Source organism: Trichomycterus rosablanca, chromosome 24 (assembly GCF_030014385.1).
Source record: "Trichomycterus rosablanca isolate fTriRos1 chromosome 24, fTriRos1.hap1, whole genome shotgun sequence".
Lineage (NCBI taxonomy): Eukaryota > Metazoa > Chordata > Actinopteri > Siluriformes > Trichomycteridae > Trichomycterus > Trichomycterus rosablanca.
This window is the reverse complement of record NC_086011.1, coordinates 10,790,725-10,810,565: the sequence shown is the minus strand read 5'-3', so window position 1 is coordinate 10,810,565 and position 19,841 is coordinate 10,790,725. Positions and strand designations below refer to the sequence as shown.

The window sequence follows — 19,841 nt, the reverse complement described above, 5'->3', positions numbered from 1 at the left end:
TGTAGACCTGAAAAACTAGTAATATTAAATAGTTCAATATCAAATTTCGCTATGAGAAAAAGTATCCGGTGCAGATGTTCACAGTATTAGCAGGACGTGCTATGAGCAGTACAGAAAACAGTGTGTAATGCAAGTACAATTATCAGCATTTATGTGATGTGCCATTTGAAGTGATACATCACAAATGTGCAAATGTTTTATGCAAGATGTGCAGAGGTTTTTCATCAATATGAAGTGCACTGTCTATGAGGCGGATAAAGAGTAGGTGTCAGAGTGTCAGTAGAGGTCCTGGGCCTTGTTGATGAGACCAGTTGTAGTTTACATTCATTCGGCAAAAGGAATCAAGAATTTGTTGAACGTTCTATTCCAAAAAGAATATTGAATCACGAAAGGGTCTTCTCAAAACTGTGGACACAAAATTGGAAGCATATACTTTATGTTGTACACCTGATACACCACACCGGGTGAAACACCTGAAGAAAATAAAGTGGCGCAGTGTCCACATTTTAAACTAATTTTGCATTATATTAAGAATTAACCAAATAAAAATCACAATCCTAAATGTTTTACATACACTGATTAGGCATAACATTATGACCACCTTCCTAATATTGTGTGTGTAGACCCCTGAAGGTGTGCTGTGGTATCTGGCACCAAGATTTTAGCAGCAGATCCTTTAACTCCTGTAAGTTACCAGGTGGGGCCTTCATGGATCGGACTTGTCCATCCAGCACATCCCACAGATGCTGGATTGGATTGAGATCTGGGGAATTTGGAGGCCAAGTCAACACCTCAAACTCGTTGTTGTGCTCCTTAAACCATTCCTGAACCATTTTTGCTTTGTGGCAGGGCGCATTATTCTGCTGAAAGAGGCCACAGCCATCAGGGAATACCAGTTTCATGAAAGGGTGTACATGGTCTGCAACAATGCTTAGGTAGGTGGTATGTGTCAAAATAACATCTACATGGATGGCAGGACCCAAGGTTTCCCAGCAGAACATTGCCCAAAGCATCAGACTGCCTCCACCGGCTTGCCTTCTTCCCATAGTGCATTTTGGTGCCATGTGTTCCCCAGGTAAGCAACGCACACATACCCGGCCATCCACATGATGAAAAAAAAACGTGATTCATCAGACCAGGCCACTTTCGTCCATTGCACCATGGTCCAGTTCCGATGCTCATTGTTGGTACTTTTGGTTGTGGACAGGGGTCAGCATGGGCTCCCTGACTGGTCTGCGGTTATGCAGCCCCATATGCATTTTGTATTTTGACAGCTTTCTATCAGAACCAGCATTAACTTCTTCAGCAATTTGAGCTACAGTAGCTCGTCTGTTGGATCAGACCACATGGGCCAGCCTTTGCTCCCCATGTGCATCAATGAGCCTTGGCTGCTTATGACCCTGTCGCGGGTTTACCATTGTTCCTTCCTTGGACCACTTTTGATAGATACTGACCACTGCAGACCAGGAACACCCCACAAGAGCTGCAATTTTGGAGATGATCTGACCCAGTCGTCTAGCCATCACAATTTGGCCCTTGTCAAACTCGCTCACATCCTTACGCTTGCCTATTTTTCCTGTTTCTAACACATGAACTTTGATAAAATGTTTACCTGCTGCCTAATATATTCCACCCACTAACAGGTGCCGTGATGAATAGATAATCAGTGTTATTCACTTCACCTGTCAGTGGTCATAATGTTATGCCTAGTCGGTGTATGTTAACAATTGTAAAAATGAATGTAAATAAAGATTCCTGTCAAGAGTTAAACTTTTATGTTAAACTGAATCTTATATGAACCAGGCTGATTTCAGTCATTGCCTACAGTAATGGTATTTCCAACAAGCTCATGTCCACATACTTTTAGCCACAAGATATGTCTAATTCACATAAACACATTTCTGCATAGGTCAAAAATACAACCTCCTGCTGGCTAAGCAATGATTTATGTGCTGTGATTAATAACTGACCTTTACCTCCAGAGTGGTCTCTGACAGTTGAGTGGCGCGTAGCCAGCACATAGAACGACCTGACATTTTTATTAGAAAGAAAGTAGCTTATCTCATCCCACCCACTAATCTCACTTGGCAGCAATGTAACACTTTTTAAAAGATGGGTTTAAGGATTTTTGAAATGTGGTTTTACTAAGAGATCTAATATATCGTCTCTCCTGCTTCAGAAGGGCATGCCAGGCAATGTGAGGTACCCTAAAAAAACTACTACTAAGTCTAAATTTTATATAAATATAGGCCGCTCAGATGGCGCAGTGGTAAAAACACACCCTAGCACACCAGAGCTGGGATCTCGAATACATTGTATCGAGCAGCCACATGAACAACGATTGGTCTGTTGTTCATTAAGCCGGATAGGGACTCCTCGTGACTGATGCAACTACAACCTCTGCTGGCTAATTGATGGCGCCTGCACAGAGGCGGGGAAAAAATTAATCAGGGTGTATCTCTCTGTACACAAGGCTGATTGGCATATATGCACTTGCCTAGTGTGGCTGAAAAAATGCATACGGCTGCTGCCCATGTGTCGGAGGGGGCATAGGTTAGCTTCGTTTTCCTCAAATCAGAGCGGGGGTCGGCATTAGTGGAGAGGAAACATAACGCAATTTGACGCACTAAAATGCAGAGTCAAAATATAAAAAAAATTATATAAATATAATGCATGTAATTTATTATATTTATATATCTAAACCTTCTGTGCACAATTCAAGTATGTTTTTTTTAATCTTAAATACATTTAGAAGCATCCTGAGACTTTATTGCATGATGAAAAAATATAAGTATGTATTTTTCAGTAGGAAAGCATCATTCTTAATCTGGAAGCAGTGATTATTATTATTATTGAAGGTTAGTCACATGGCTTTAAATGCATTTATAAAGGTTGACCGGGTTGATTACCGTTGTGGACTTCATCTCGTGGCAGGAAGCATAGATTCACCCATCATAGTTCAAAATAAGCTACAAATTACTGGGGCCTTAGCACTTAGTGCTAAGCACCTGATTTCAGGGCTATTTAAGGAAACCCAGGAAATCAATGCAGTGCTGAGTCATTATCCAATGCTCAGTTGGGGTAGCTGGATGGTGAGCGTCCTCTCTTGCTAGCTATTGGAAGAGATACTGTACCTTTACTCTTAGCTGTCACAGGCATTACTAAACATTGTTCCCTGCTTCCGCTTTCTTGAAAGCCATCTTCTTCGATGGAATGAATTGTTTGGCAGAATCTGTTCTATGAACTGACTCTCATCAAATTTTTCTCTTATTCTCCGTTTTCTTCTAAGTTACCCTTGGTGACTCCCAGTAGCACCGGGACTGCGTGTCTGGTGGATAGAGTAGCTGGTTAGTTGGCCGTGGTCATGGTTTCACCTAATGATTCGATTCCCTGACCCTTTCCCCTTGCTTTAGCAAACAATGAGTAAGGCCACTGTTCAGCCTTAGTTTTCAAGCAGTTTTTCCTTTACACCTTATTTCCCTTTGTTGGTTCTACAATTAATTATATTTAATAGCCTTTTTCTTTTCATTTGGATTCTGTCCAGCATCTCCATTTGGGACCAGAGTCCCCTACTATTTTTCTCACCACCCCATTAAAATGGGAATAATTACGGTCCTAGTTACAAATGGGTTCAGTGTATTTAGCAATTTAAAAGTTAAATGTACTTTTATTCTGTTTTTATTATGGATGTTCTTTTTTTTTCTGTCTCTGATTTATTCCTCTTTTCCCTTAATTTACACACTGCATGACTAATTAGGAGATTAATCCCACTTAAAATTCAGAAATGTAAATGAGAATTTTGTTCTGGTGTGCTATATGACTTTAATTAATTTGCTGTGGTGTGGTCCATGTTAAAGGGATTTTAAAAACATTGTTTTTTTTATTTAAAAAATATAATAAGAATGTAAATGTGATAATGTTCTCAGATTAACAGGCGCTTATCTGCCTAGGCAACTACATGAATATCACCCATTTACTATTAAAATTGACTGTGAATGTAATAATGTTTTGCAGATTTGGTGCTATGGCTACTGTGTTGTGTTAATCTACAGCCTGTCAGGGTTTTTTTGTCCATAAACAAATACACATACTAACGAAGTCTAACGACTTTTTTAAAAGCTTTCATATAAAAAGATAATACTGGATAATAATGGCTTCACCAGTCTAGGTCACATGGCTTTTTATAAATTATTAAGGAGAGTAATTATAACGAGGTCTGTAGTAGCTGGTGAACGTGCCCCGGGTTCCCAGCGAAACAGATCTTACAGAGCTCAGAAAACAAGGCCTTAAGTGGTAGGTGGCTCATTAGGGCTGATCACCCGCAGCTGTGGGGCTGGCTATTTAAGCCAGCTCCGTGCAGCAGCGGGTGTCGCACCTTTTGTTTGTTTTCGCTCTCTTGGTGGCAGCTCGTCCACACTCTGTTCGTAGACGAAGTGGTTCCCCTGGTGGCACAAGGCCATTAGGGTGTGTAGACCGCAAGGTCGAGGTAGTTAGTGTTCCTTTCTCCTCTTAGACATAGCGTGGTGCGACGCCGTGCAGTCCTCGTACTGCCGTTTGTTTAATTCGTTTAGCATTTAGCATTAGCGGTTGCATGCACGCCGTGATACGGCGCTGGTTCGGTGCTCCGCTATATTGCACTTATTGAATCTGTTCATTGGGTTCCACAACCGCTGGGTGGCGACTCCGTAAGGCGTTCGGTTGGTCTGCCAGCAACCCTGGTTCGAATCCGCATGTTTGAGCTTGCCTAAACTGAACTTGCATCTTTTCTCTTTTTCAGATCGGTGTGCTTCAGCTACAGCGACCGTAAGCTGATCTCTCACCGATTGATACCTACGCTAGCCTACCGCTGTGCTGGGGCTAGAAGTCAGCGGAGATTTTTTCTCCCGCAACTGCTCACCGTAGCGCTTTCAGCGCCTACGCGCGTTTCATTAACCCGCGCCAGGTTGGCGCGGTGGTAACGCTCCCAGCTCTCGCCTTGAAGACCGGGGTTCGCGTCCGCTCTCTTCATTTTTTCCTTTTTGTCATTTTTAGTTCGCTTCTTCCGTCGGAGGTTCCGATCGGTTTTTCTTTTTGCCCTTTTATTTTCCCTGTTTATTTTTCTGTTTATTATTATTAAATAAAATATAATTTGTATTTATCTCTGCGTGTGAGTCCTCCCTTCTTCCCACGTGACAGAAAGGTGCGACCAGTTATGGACTCAGCAGAGCCCCAACAGCTCGCGGACGTGTTACGCCACCAAGGTGTGGCGTTAGGCAGACATGAGGTGGCCCTTGGTAAATTCGTCTATGTATACTTAGACGACATTCTTATCTTTAGTCGGTCCATCGACGAGCACATAGGGCATGTCCGACGAGTTCTCCAGCTCTTGCTCGACAACCATTTGTTTGTCAAGCTGGAGAAGTCTGTCTTTCACTCCCCCACAGTCTCGTTCTTGGGGTTTGTGGTTTCCAAGGGCACCCTGCGCATGGACACGGCTAAAGTATCTGCTGTGGAGAAGTGGCCAACTCCGAGTTCTTTACGCCAACTGCAAAGGTTTTTGGGCTTTGCTAACTTTTTTCGGCGTTTTATTAAGAACTTCAGCTCTGTCGCTGCTCCGTTAACGGCCCTTACAGGGAAGGGCTCTTTCAAGTGGTCGGTGCAGGCCCAACAAGCCTTCGATAGACTGAAATCTCTCTTGACCACTGCACCTGTTTTGCAGTTGCCAGACCCAGAGGAACCCTTCGTTGTCGAAGTAGATGCCTCTGAGGTCGGGGTCGGGGTGGTTCTGTCCCAGAGAGTGGGGCCAGGGAAGAAGCTGCATCCGTGTGCCTTCTTCTCGCACTGCCTGACTCCAGCCGAGCGGAATTACCCGGTTGGAGACAGGGAACTCTTGGCCATTAAATTGGCATTAGAGGAGTGGCGACACTGGCTCGAGGGGGCCAAACATCCTTTTCTTGTCTGGACGGATCACAAGAATCTGTCGTTCATCCAGCAAGTAAAGAGGATGAACTCTCGTCAGGCCCGGTGGTCCCTATTTTTCGGAAGGTTTCACTTCACACTGTCGTACAGACCGGGATCCAAAAACGTTAAGCCGGATGCCCTGTCTAGACAGTGGGAACCGACTAGGCCGGAGACCGGACCTGATCCCGTGATCCCCTCGACCCAGATAGCGGCCCCAATCACATGGGGCATATCAAAGGTCATTCAGGATGCCCAACGGGCTGAACCCGACCCTGGTGGGGGACCTCCTGACAGACTGTACGTACCTTCATCCGTACGGCGTCAGGTCTTCGAGTGGGCTCATGCTTCCCCGTTTGCGGCGCACCCAGGCGTGACTAAGTCCCTGGTTTTGTTGCGCCGAAGATTTTGGTGGCCGGGGATGGAGAATGAGGTACGCGACTTTGTCCGTGCCTGCTCTGTGTGTGCTCTGAACAAGAGCCCCAGAGAACGCCCGAGGGGCCTTCTTCATCCGTTGCCAATACCTAGACCGTGGTCCCACATCTCCCTGGACTTCGTGACAGGCTTGCCAAAGTCCAGAGGGTTCACGGCGGTATTGGTAATTGTCGACCGGTTTACCAAGTCTTGCCTCTTTATTCCGCTGCCCAAGCTACCATCCGCCATGGGCACTGCGCAGATCATTCTGAATCATGTGGTGAGAGCACATGGGGTCCCGTCAGACATTGTGTCTGATCGGGGTCCACAGTTTGTGAGCCAGTGCTGGCGGGCCTTTTGCCAACTTATGGGCGCTAAGGCCAGCTTATCCTCCGGTTACCACCCGGAGTCGAATGAGCAGTCGGAGAGGCTTATCCAGGATCTGAGCAAGATGCTCAGGTGCCTGACGGCAGGGAATCCGACCACGTGGTCGGATAAGTTGATGTGGGCAGAGTTTGCTCACAACACCCTGCATCATTCGGCGATTGGCATGTCACCGTTTGAAGCTCAGTTCGGGTACCCTCCGCCGCTCTTTCCTGAGCAGGAGCAGCAGGTAGCGGTCCCGTCTGTACAGCTTCATGTCCGTCGCTGCCGCGCCGCCTGGCGCAAAGCTAGGCAGGCACTTGTGGCCACCCAGCGCTCTGTGAAGCGCAAAGCTAACCGCAGGCGGCAGCCGGCTCTTACCTTCCGGCCAGGCCAACGGGTACTTGTTTCAACGAGGGATCTCCCCGTTCGAGGTGTCCCACATAAGCTGGCACCCAAGTACATTGGCCCGTTCAAGGTGGTAAGGCGGATTAACCCGGTGACATATAGGTTGGAGCTTCCTCCCCGCATGAAAGTGCATCCAACCTTCCATGTCTCCCATCTCCGACCATTTATGTGCGGGGGAGTTTTACCCCCTCCCCAACCTCCCGCCCCTCGTATCATCCAGGGTGCCCCTGCCTTCACTGTCCGTCAGTTGCTTGATAGCAGGAAGGTTCAGGGTAGCACCCAATAACTGGTGGATTGGGAAGGTTACGGCCCTGAGGAACGTTCATGGGTACCGGCTCGCCAGATCCTGGACCCTGAACTGATCCGCGAGTTCCGACGGAACCGAGCTGCGGGATCGGTTTTTCTTTTTGCCCTTTTATTTTCCCTGTTTATTTTTCTGTTTATTATTATTAAATAAAATATAATTTGTATTTATCTCTGCGTGTGAGTCCTCCCTTCTTCCCACGTGACAGTAATAACAGGTTTTAACAAAATGTAATGTCTTCTTTTAAAGATCAGAAGATTTGGTTTAATAAGCACAATAGTAAGTGATTCAAAATAAAGCACATGTATGAAGCAACTTGTAGTTTTAATGCTCCATTAACAATGCTAAGCACAGGTACTCTCCTGTCAAATACAAAAAAACAGAGTTTACTTTTAAGTTTACATTTACTTTGACTTTTATTTCATTGCAGACAGGATGAACCTGAGATTTTTTGTCTGGTCAACTTCATTTCATTTATTGAAAAACATCCATTTCTGCAACACATTCCAAAAAAAGTTGGGACAGCTTTAATTTTGTCTCATTCTTCCTGCAAACACATCTTCAGATGTGCAACAGTACAGGGTCGTCGTTGCTGCATTTTTCATTTAAAAAATCTCCACACAATCTCTATTGGGGACAGGTCAAGACTGCAGGCAGGGCAGTCCAGTACCCATACCCTCTTCTTCCACAGCCATGCCTTGTAATGTGTGCAGCATGTGGTTTTGCATTGTGCATGGACGTTGCTGGAAAAGATGACGTCTTGAAGGCAGCATATGTTGCTCTAAGATCTTAATGTACTTTTCTGCATTAATGCTGCCATCACAGAAGTGTAAATGATCTTTGCCAAGGGCACTGACACAGCCCCATACCATGACAGACCCTGGCTTTTGGACTTGTTGCTGATAACAGTCTGGATTGTCCTTTTCGTCTTCGGTCTGTATCACACAGCGTCAATTTCTTCCAAAACAGACCTGGAATGCTGCTTCATCTGACCACAATACACATTTCCACTGTGTGATGGTCCATCCTAGATGCCTCTGAGCCCAGAGAAGTTGACGCCGCCTCTGGACATGGTTAACATATCTGGACATGGCTTCTTTTTTGCACAGTGAAGTTTTAAGTGACATTTGTGCATGTAACTCTGTATTGTAGTGTTTGACAAAGGTTTGCCAAAGTAATCCCTTACCCATGTGGTTATATCAGCTATTGTTGAGTGGCGGGTCTTGATGCAGTGCCATCTGAGGGATCGAAGATCATGGGCTTTCAGCTTAAGCTTGCACCATTGGCCTTTATGCACTGAAATTCCTCCCGATTCCTTGAATCGTTAAATGATATTATGCACTGTAGTGGGAGAAATATGCAAATCCCTTCCAATCTTTCTTTGAGGTACATTGTTTTTTAACATTTCAATAATTTTCTCACACATTTGTTGACAAACTGGAGATCCTCTGCTCATCTTTGCTCATCAAAGACTCAGCCTTTCCTGGATGCTGCTTTTGGACCAAAACATGATTACAATCACCTGTTGACATCACCTTGTTTGGAATCATGTCATTATTTAGTTTTTTTACCTCATTACTAGCCCTAAATTGCCCCCATCCCAACTTTTTTGGAATGTGTTGCAGACCTGAAATGCAGGAATGGAGGTATATTAACAAATAAAATAAAGTTGAGCGGACAAAACATGAAATATCTTGGATTCAAACTGTCTGGAATCAAATAAAAGTCAAAGTAAATGTAAGGAACACTGCATTTTTATTTTATTTGCATTTTCCATACTGTCCCAACTTTTTCTGATTTGGGGTTGTATAACAAACACAGATAGTAAACTAGGGTGACCATACATCCTCTTTTTCCTCGACATCTCCTCTTTTTAGGAGTTAAAAATGCATCCACACAGGATTTCTAAGCTGCCTGAAAAACCCAGGATTTGGGTTTTGCTCGCATGTTGCAGTTTACTTGCCATACATTGTGTATTTGTTGTTATATTGCTGTAGGACCTACCTGCATGCCATGATTGGTTGTGCATGAGCGTGTTTGTGATCAACACGTCAAGCTGCTTCTCAATCATTACCTTCAGCAGCACAGCAACACCCAAATGGGCTTCTGTTTATAGAAAATAAATTTAACACAATTTGCTAATTCAGAAAAGGTTTAATCCTAAGGAAAGCACAACAGTGAGGTGAGATTTTAAACTGAGATTTCTTCTGGTTTTGCCACAGCATTTTAGTCTGGACTAAGATCTGGACTCAGACCTGACCATTCAAATATACACAGATCAACCATAACATTAAAACCACCTCCTTGTTTCTACACTCACTGGCCATTTGATCAGCTCCACTTACCATATAGAAGCACTTTGTAGTTCTACAATTATTGACTGTATTCCATCTCTTTCTCTACATACTTTTTTAGCCTGCTTTCACCCTGTTCTTCAATGGTCATGACCAACACAGAGCATGTATTATTTTGTGGTGTGTTCGTGTGTGTTGTGCTGGTATGAGTTGATAAGACAGCAATGCTGATGGAGTTTTTAAATGCCTCACTGTCAGTGCTGGACTAAGAATAGTCCACCAACCAAATATATCCAGCCAACAGCACCCCATAGGCAGCGTCCTGTGACCACTCATGAAGATCTCAAAGATGCCCAACTCAAACAGCAGCAATAAATGTGCGATTGTATCTGACTTTACATCTACAAGGTGGACCAACTAGGTAGGAGTGTCTAATTGAGTGGACAGTGAGTGGACTCCAGCAGCTAACACACCATCACCATGTCAGTGTCACTGCAGTGCTGAGAATGACCCACCATGCAAATAATACCTGCTCTGTAGTGGTCCTGGGAGAGTCCTGACCATTGAAGAACAGCATAAAAGGGGGCTAACAAAGCATGCAGATAAACAGATGGACTACAGTCAGTAATTGTGGAACTACAAAGTGCTTCTATATGGTAAGTGAAGCCGATAAAATAGACAGTGTGTGTAGAAACAAGAAGTTGGTTTTAATGTTATGGCTGGTCGGTGTATTTATAGCTTTTTTAAAATACCATTCTGTTGTTGATTTACTTTTTTCTTTTTGCATTGTTTAAGTTCAGGTGATACACTGCTACCTTTAGATTCCACACCTCCAATTTTACCTCATTAATTGGAACTTTTGAGAAAGACAGTAGCTTAGAGGATTAAATATTTTCACATTGAACTCTATAGATTAATTAATGTGTTCCATCAAGTTCTAAATAGTACAGTTGTATGTGTGGAAGTCATTTGCAGAAATGCATCTGCATATTATAAAGATCTGAGAAATTGAACAATTAAGATAGACAATTTCAAAGACTGTACAAACTTTTTTTCTTGTGCTTTGTTGACCTTGTTTTTCCTATCACTTGTTGTTTTTCCCAGGACGCAAATCAATTTTACAGTAGCCATTGATTTCACCGCCTCTAATGGTAAGTGACTAAAGGATTTTTTTTTTCTTAAGAAATGGTGAAAAACTCCCCAAACTCTATTTATTTTCTCAACATTTGGCTCTCCTGTTAAACAGAGCTTTAATAGTTGTAAATGGACGGTCCCCTGCAATTGGCGACTGAACAGAAAAGAACAGGTATCTGCCATTACCCAGAGGGGAGCTGGGTATAGAATAGTCTGATGAGAAAACAGCTCTGTGTCACCCAGTGTAGATGAATGTACCCCCTTCTGCTCCTACAGCAATTACTAATAATTACGATACCTTTGTGAGTAGCTACCACAGATATAAATAGTCTGGAGCTAATGCGGTGAAATCTTTGCAGAGCCTGATCGCTATTCAGGGTTTGTTTGTAATGCCTGAAAAACAGTGTGAACAATGCTCCAGGGCTGTTTTAAAAATGCCGATTAAAAAATACACACACACAATAACCAAAAACACATCAGGTTTTACTCCTGTCAGTAAGGATGAGGCACCAGACAGTCATGTTTATTGTTAATACAAAGTTATAGTAGGTTAAAATGCTGCATATTGATGCATCATTAAGAAACAATACATGTAAATATTGTGCATAAGAACACATGTATACATGGTCCCATATTGTACATGATATTGCATTTATCTCGCAGTATTAATAATAACAACAATAATGGCAATGTTATAAAAAAAAAAGTGGACTGTAAAACGAATTTTAATATTATTATAATCATATTAGTATTCATATTCATAATAAAATATTATATGTAATAAAACTTAATGCGGTGGCTCAGTGGGTAGCACTTGCCTTACAGCAAAAAGGCCCTGGGCTTGATTCCCAGGGGGAGCAGTCGGGGTTCTTGCTGTGTGGAGTTTGCATGTTCTCCCTGTGCCCGCGTGTTTTTTTCTGGGTGCTTCGGTTTCCTCCCACAGTTCAAAGACATGCAGTCAGGTTTAGTGAAGATACCAAATTGTTCTAAGTGTGTGCGCATTTGTGTGTGTTTGTGTGTTTGGACTGGCTACCTGTCTGGGGTGTTTTCTGCTCTTTGCCCAGTGAATTGTACCCACTGCGACCCTAAATTGGATAAATCAGTGGTAAAACAGTCAATGCGAATGAATGAATGAATAAATAAATGAATGAATCAATAAAATGATTCAGTTAAATGAATCATTTTACTGATTCATTCATTTATTTATTCATTCATTCATTCACATTGAATCAATTGTATGATTAGTGCTTTTGATAAATAGTAAGAGTAATGATGGTGATCATAATTGCAGCAATGGTATTAACTATGGTTAAAATTGAATTAGTGATAGTAAAGTACAGAGTGGCTTAAGTGATAAAAGATTATAGGCTGTCCGTCACTAAGAAAAGTTGTATAGCTAAGTAGATACTGTTTGTCTCATGGCTGGTAATACTACTACGTGGAGGTTACCCTTAATCACCTGCTGAGCAGACCATACCACCCTTGTCAGAGCTTTGTGGTCTTGGGTACTACAGTCTCCATACTAAGCAGTGATGCAGCAGATTAATATGCTTCCAATGGTGCATGTAAAAATCATCTCATGATGTGAGGGTTCATGCCAAACTTCTTTTTATAGCTTCCTGAGGTAACAAAGGTGCTGTTTTCTGTACTACCTCCATTTTTTAACATTGCCTGTTCTGATGAATACAAATTTTGCTGCAACATGCTGACTGAAACATCAGAACTTGACATAAACAGCATAAATCTGTACCAAACCTGCCTTGTATTAACAGTTTGGTAACAGTAATGATGGTATTTGGAATGGTTTATTGGCAGACTCCCGAATATTGTTGCTTACCATGCACATCTCCTTATGGCTACTTCCATTGTGTCAATAAGTTTAAATAGGAACATAATTTTAATACAGGTAAAGCTAAACTCTAACTTTGATTTCTAGGTAACCCATCCCAGTCAACGTCGCTCCACTATATGAACCCATACCAGATGAATGCCTATGCAATGGCACTGAAGGCTGTGGGAGAAATCATCCAGGACTATGACAGTGACAAAATGTTCCCTGCACTGGGCTTTGGGGCAAAATTACCCCCTGATGGACGAGTGTCTCACGAGTTTCCTCTGGTGAGTTTGAAAACCCTGTATTATACTGTTCTTATTATTGGATTCATCCAAACCTAAAGCATAATGGGTACATATTTTAAAGAGCCTGATATTTTGATGATTTTGTTAGACACTCTAATTAATACACAGGACAAAAGGCTTCATCCCAAAGTGACACACTGTCACGATATTAACGCTGAATGTGTTGAACAGTCATACTCTTTCATAGGGTACTAATTTGGATCTCTAAGGTTTTAATTAACTACTCTTTGTGATCATCTCATATGACAGAAGTGTCCTCCCACAAAAAAAATGCACATCAACTTGACTGTAACAGTTACCCAGTAATAGGTGAAAAAGCAATCAAAGTAGATGTGTTCTAGACCTGCAATTTTAACAACAGATGAGTTTAATCTAAAGCACCAATAAAATCACATTTTAAATAAACAAGATAATCATTTAATAACATTTAATCTATTATATTAATCTATATATTTTCATGCTCACAGCACAAACATAAACATCTGGCATAACATTAGGATGCTGGTACATGTCTTTACATTTTGGTGTGGGGCGGCGGGGCGGCACGGTGGCTCGGTGGGTAGCACTGTCGCCTCACAGCAAGAAGGTCCTGGGTTCGATCCCCAGGTGGGGCGGTTTGGGTCCTTTCTGTGTTTGCATGTTCTGCCCGTGTCTGTGTGGGTTTCCTCCGGGAGCTCCAGTTTCCTCCCACAGTCAAAAGACATGCAAGTGAGGTGAATTGGAGATACTAAATTGTTCAGGACTGTGTTTGATATAAACTTGTGAACTGAAGAACCTTGTGTAATGAGTAACTACCGTTCCTGTCATGAATGTAAAACATGACGTTAAAATCCCAATAAACAAACAAACATTTTTGTCTGCATTGTTGCTGGCATAATGAGGTCAAAACATTTTTAGAGTTCAGTATATATCTCAACTGGTGGACTCCATTTAATTTCTAGACACATATCAAAAATAAATAAAGTTGTTTAATAGGAATAGGGTCTATGTTCATGCCGCTGGAGTTTCTCCTCATGGAACTTCTCAAACCTTTTTTTAACCAGACTTTGTGCACAGGCGCATAACCATGCTGTAACAGCCAATGGCTTACCAGAAACCACTATATAATATAATGTAATATATCTATACACTGATCAGCCATAACATTAAAACCACATCCTTGTTTCTACACTCACTGTCCATTTTATCAGCTCCACTTACCATATAGGAGCACTTTATAGTTCTACAATTACTTACTGTAGTCTTTCTGTTTCTCTGCATGCTTTGTTAACCCCCTTTCATGCTGTTCTTCAATGGTCAGGACTCTCCCAGGACCACTAAAGAGCAATAATTATTTGGGTGGTGGATCATTCTCAGCACTGCAGTAACACTGACATGGTGGTGGTGTGTTAGTGTGTGTTGTGCTGGTATGAGTGGATCAGACACAGCAACGCTGATGGAGTTTTTAAACACCTCACTGTCACTGCTGGACTGAGAACAGTCCACCAACCAAAAATATCCAGCCAACAGCGCCCTGTGGGCAGAGTACTGTGACAATTGATAAAGGTCTAGAAGATGACCAACTCAAACAGCAGCAATAAATGAGCGATCGTCTCTAACTTTACATCTACAAGGTGGACCAACTAGGTAGGAGTGTCTAATAGAGTGGACAGTGAGTGGACACAGTATTTAAAAACTCCAGCAGCGCTGCTGTGTCTTATTCACTCATACCAGCACAACACACACTAACACACCACCACCATGTCATTGTCACTGCAGTGCTGAGAATGATCCACCACCCAATTAATACCTGCTCTGTGGTGGTCCTGGGAGAGTCCTGACCATTGAAAAACAGCATGAAAGGAGGCTAACAAAGCATGCAGAGAAACAGATGGACTACAGTAAGTAATTGTAGAACTACAAAGTGCATCTATATGGTAAGTGGAGCTGATAACATGGACAGTGAGTGTAGAAACAAGGAGGTGGTTTTAGTGTTATGGCTGATCGGTATAAAGGTGTTTAATAGGAGTAGGGTCTCTGTATATGCCACTGGAGTTTCTCCACATGGAACTTTTCAAACCATGTCTTTTTAACCCCACTTTGTGCACAGGCGCATAACCATGCTGTAACAGCCAATGGCTTACCAGAAACCACTATATAATATAATGTAATATTATATGTCTATATAATGTAATGCTATATAATGTAATTTGTGTAATCGACTTCATACAACCGGTGCTAGTGAAACATCTGAACTTGATTATTAAGACGTGTGTCCATGTGTATTTGGAAAGGAAAGACATCTCTTTCCTTCTCTCAGCAAAACAGACCCTCTATTAAAAGAACTAGATCCACCTTAATTATGTATGAGTTGTGCCTGGGAGATGTGAAAATGCAATTTATCCTGTTTGCTTTGGGGGAGATTATGGATTTGTACTCTCTGTAGACCTGTGAAGGTTTGGAGAAGTCTAAATTGAGCTGAGCCTCTGTTTCTGCTTCCTCTACAACATTTAGAACTCCTAATGTCTTTCAGTTCATGAAAAATTCCCATTTTTGAGGTCTGTGTTCTTGTGTATAAAAATAATTAATCACTTTTGTTTTTGTAATTTAATGTACTATACATTATATATCCACCTACAGTGGGGCCGAAAAGTATTGTCAGCCACTGATTGTGCAAGTTCCCCTACTTAGAAAGATGAGAGAGGTCTGTAATTTTCATCATAGGTACAGTGTATCACAAAAGTGAGTACACCCCTCACATTTCTGCAAATATTTCATTATATCTTTTCATGGGACAACACTATAGACATGAAACTTGGATATAACTTAGAGTAGTCAGTGTACAACTTGTATAGCAGTGTAGATTTACTGTCTTCTGAAAATAACTCAACACACAGCCATTAATGTCTAAATAGCTGGCAACATAAGTGAGTACACCCCACAGTGAACATGTCCAAATTGTGCCCAAATGTGTCGTTGTCCCTCCCTGGTGTCATGTGTCAAGGTCCCAGGTGTAAATGGGGAGCAGGGCTGTTAAATTTGGTGTTTTGGGTACGATTCTCTCATACTGGCCACTGGATATTCAACATGGCACCTCATGGCAAAGAACTCTCTGAGGATGTGAGAAATAGAATTGTTGCTCTCCACAAAGATGGCCTGGGCTATAAGAAGATTGCTAACACCCTGAAACTGAGCTACAGCATGGTGGCCAAGGTCATACAGCGGTTTTCCAGGACAGGTTCCACTCGGAACAGGCTTCGCCAGGGTCGACCAAAGAAGTTGAGTCCATTTGGACATGTTCACTGTTGGGTGTACTCACTTATGTTGCCAGCCATTTAGACATTAATGGCTGTGTGTTGAGTTATTTTCAGAAGACAGTAAATCTACACTGCTATACAAGTTGTACACTGACTACTCTAAGTTATATCCAAGTTTTATTTCTATAGTGTTGTCCCATGAAAAGATATAATAAAATATTTGCAGAAATGTGAGGGGTGTACTCACTTTTGTGATACACTGTACACTTCAACTATGAGAGACAAAATGAGAAAACAAATCCAGGAAATCACATTGTAGGATTTTTAAAGAATTTATTTGTAAATTATGGTGGAAAATCAGTATTTGGTCACCCACAAACAAGCAAGATTTCTGGCTCTCACAGACCTGTAACTTCTTCTTTAAGAAGCCCTTCTGTCCTCCACTCGTTACCTGTATTAATGGCACCTGTTTGACCTCGTTATCTGTATAAAAGACACCTGTCCACAGCCTCAAACAGTCAGACTCCAAACTCAACCATGGCCAAGACCAAAGAGCTGTCGAAGGACACCAGGAAGAAAATTGTAGACCTGCACCAGGCTGGGAAGAGTGAATCTACAATAGGCAAGCAGGTTGGTGTGAATAAATCAACTGTGGGAGCAATTGTAAGAAAATGGAAGACATACAAGACCATTGATAATCTCCCTCGATCTGGGGCCCCACACAAGATCTCATCCCGTGGGGTCAAAATTATCATGAGAACGGTGAGCAAAAATCCCAAAACTACACGGAGGGGCCTGATGAATGACCTGCAGAGAGCTGGGACCAAAGTAACAAAGGCTACCATCAGTAACACACTACGCCGAGAGGGACTCAAATCCTGAAGCCTGAAGTGCCAGGCGTGTCCCCTTGCTTAAGCCAGTTCATGTCCAGGCCCGTCTGAAGTTTGCCAGAGAGCATATGGATGATCCAGAAGAGGATTGGGAGAATATCATGTGGTCAGATGAAACCAAAATGGAACTTTTTGGTAAAAACTCAACTCGTCGTGTTTGGAGGAAGAAGAATGCTGAGTTGCATCCCAAGAACACCATACCTACTGTGAAGCATGGGGGTGGAAACATCATGCTTTGGGGCTGTTTTTCTGCAAAGGGGACAGGACGACTGATCCGTGTTAAGGGAAGAATGAACGGGGCCATGTATCATGAGATTTTAAGCCAAAACCTACTTCCATCAGTGAGAGCATTGAAGATGGAACGTGGCTCGGTCTTCCAGCATGACAATGATCCCAAACACACCGCTCGGGCAATGAAAGAGTGGCTCCGTAAAAAGCATTTCAAGGTCCTGGAGTGGCCTAGCCAATCTCCAGACCTCAACCCCATAGAAAATTTGTGGAGGGAGTTGAAAGTCCGTGTTGCCCAGCGACAGCCCCAAAACATCACTGCTCTAGAGGAGATCTGCATGGAGGAATGGGCCAAAATACCAGCTACAGTGTGTGCAAACCTGGTGAAGACTTACAGGAAACGTTTGACCTCTGTCATTGCCAACAAAGGTTATGTTACAAAGTATTGAGTTGAACTTTTGTTATTGACCAAATACTTATTTTCCACCATAATTTAGAAATAAATTCTTTAAAAATCCTACAATGTGATTTCCTGGATTTTTTTTTTCTCATTTTGTCTCTCATAGTTGAAGTGTACCTATGATGAAAATTACAGACCTCTCTCATCTTTATATCAGTGGCTGACTAAATACTTTTTGGCCCCACTGTATATATCCGTCTTTTTACTTTGTACTTATAAATATAAACAATATTTTACACTGGACACATAACACTGTTGCCCACATCAGACTGCATAACAATAGCAGAACACACAGGCTGTCCTCGCACTGACCAGCCCCTCCTCATACAGTAACTCAAAGATCATTCTTTTCTACTGTTTATACACAGTATATTGTACGGTACACTAAAATCTTGTGGAATATCATGAGTTTTAGTTCTAGTTGTAGAATATAATTAAAACAGGAACAACAGTTGCAATGCGAACAGTAAGCAATGATATTAAGCAAAGCAAATCACAGCTTGCAAAAACGGCTTGCAAATAGCCAAAAATATTTTTTGGACTTGAAATACTTTCTACTCTTTTAGTTTTTAAAACAAGTAAACCAATGTACAACCCCAAATCAGAAAGTTGGGACAGTATGGAAAATGCAAATAAAATAAAAATGCAGTGTTCCTTACATTTACTTTTACATTCACTTAGTTTGAACCTGAGATATTTTATGTTTTGTCTGCTTAACTTCATTTCATTTGTTAATATACTTCCATTCCTGCATTTCAGGCCTGCAACACATTCCAAAAAAGTTGGCACAGGGACGATTTAGGGCTAGTAATGAGGTGAAAAAACTAAATAATGATGTGATTCCAAACAGGTGATGTCAACAGGTGATTGTAATCATGGTTTGGTACAAAAGCAGCATCCAGGAAAGGCTAAGTCTTTGATTAGCAAAGATGGCCAAAGGATCTCCAGTTTGTCAACAAATGCAAGAAAATTATTGACCAAAAACAATGAACCTCAAAAAAAGATTGGAAGGGATTTGTATATTACTCCCTCTACAGTGCATAATATCATTAAACGCCCGTGATCTTTGATCCCTCAGACGACACTGCATCAAGAACCGCCACTCAGCAATAGCTGATATAATCTTTTCTAGGGACGTCCATGCATTTTTTTAACAAGACAGTGCAAAACCACATGCTGCACACATTAGAAAGGCATGGCTGCGGAGGAAGAGAGCACTGACCTGCCTGCAGTCCTGACCTGTCCCCAATAGAGAATGTGTGGAGAATTTTAAAACAGAAAATGCGACAATGATGACCCCATACTGTTGCACATTTTAAAACGTGTTTGCTGGAAGAATGGGACAAAATAAAACCTGAAACACTAAATTACTTGGTATTCTTGATGCCAAAACGTATTTTAAGTGTGGTGAAAAGGAATGGCAACATTACAAAGTGGTAAATACTTTACTGTCCCAACTTTTTTGGAATGTGCTACAGGCCTGAAATGCAGGAATGGATGTTTATTAATAAATAAAATAAAGTTGACCAAACAAAACATGAAATATCTCAGGTTCATCCTGTCTGCAATGAAATAAAACTGTGTTTATTTTATTATTTTCATTTTCCATGCAGTCCCAACTTTTTCTGATTTGCGGTTGTAAATTTAAATACATGCTTTTCGTTCATATTTATATGTACAAAGTCAAAAGAGAGGTTTGTAAATTTTAAGTAGATTTATGCATCTCGCGTCCATTAAATAACACAAAACCTTTTCCAGATTTTTATACAGCTGTTATAGGTGTGGCAAAAACAATGTCCACTGTCCATGTAGTAAATATTGGCATAAAGGTACATACCATTACTTTAAATCTAAAATCTAATTACTAGCACATTTTACAGTGAATATTGTCTCAAAGCAGCGGTACAGGATATTGAGTATCTAATAAGTAATATGCCTAATAAGTAAGCCTGGGTTGACAGAAGGAAGAAACCTACAGAGACCTGTATTTTCTGAGCAGTCTAGAATATATTAGCATGAATTAAATTTGGATTA

The 19,841-nt window shown here is 41.7% G+C and overlaps 1 protein-coding gene across 4 annotated transcripts in view; it reads left to right on the top strand.

Annotated features, from left to right (window-relative positions):
- cpne5b (copine Vb) overlaps positions 1 to 19,841 on the top strand; it is a 277,781-nt gene that overhangs the window by 222,236 nt on the left and 35,704 nt on the right. For all 4 annotated transcript variants that reach the window (XM_062986426.1, XM_062986428.1, XM_062986429.1 and 1 more), the window contains 2 exons: positions 10,825 to 10,871; positions 12,791 to 12,972. In XM_062986426.1, coding sequence (XP_062842496.1) covers positions 10,825 to 10,871; positions 12,791 to 12,972 — 229 coding nt within the window. The remainder of the gene's footprint in view (positions 1 to 10,824; positions 10,872 to 12,790; positions 12,973 to 19,841) is intronic.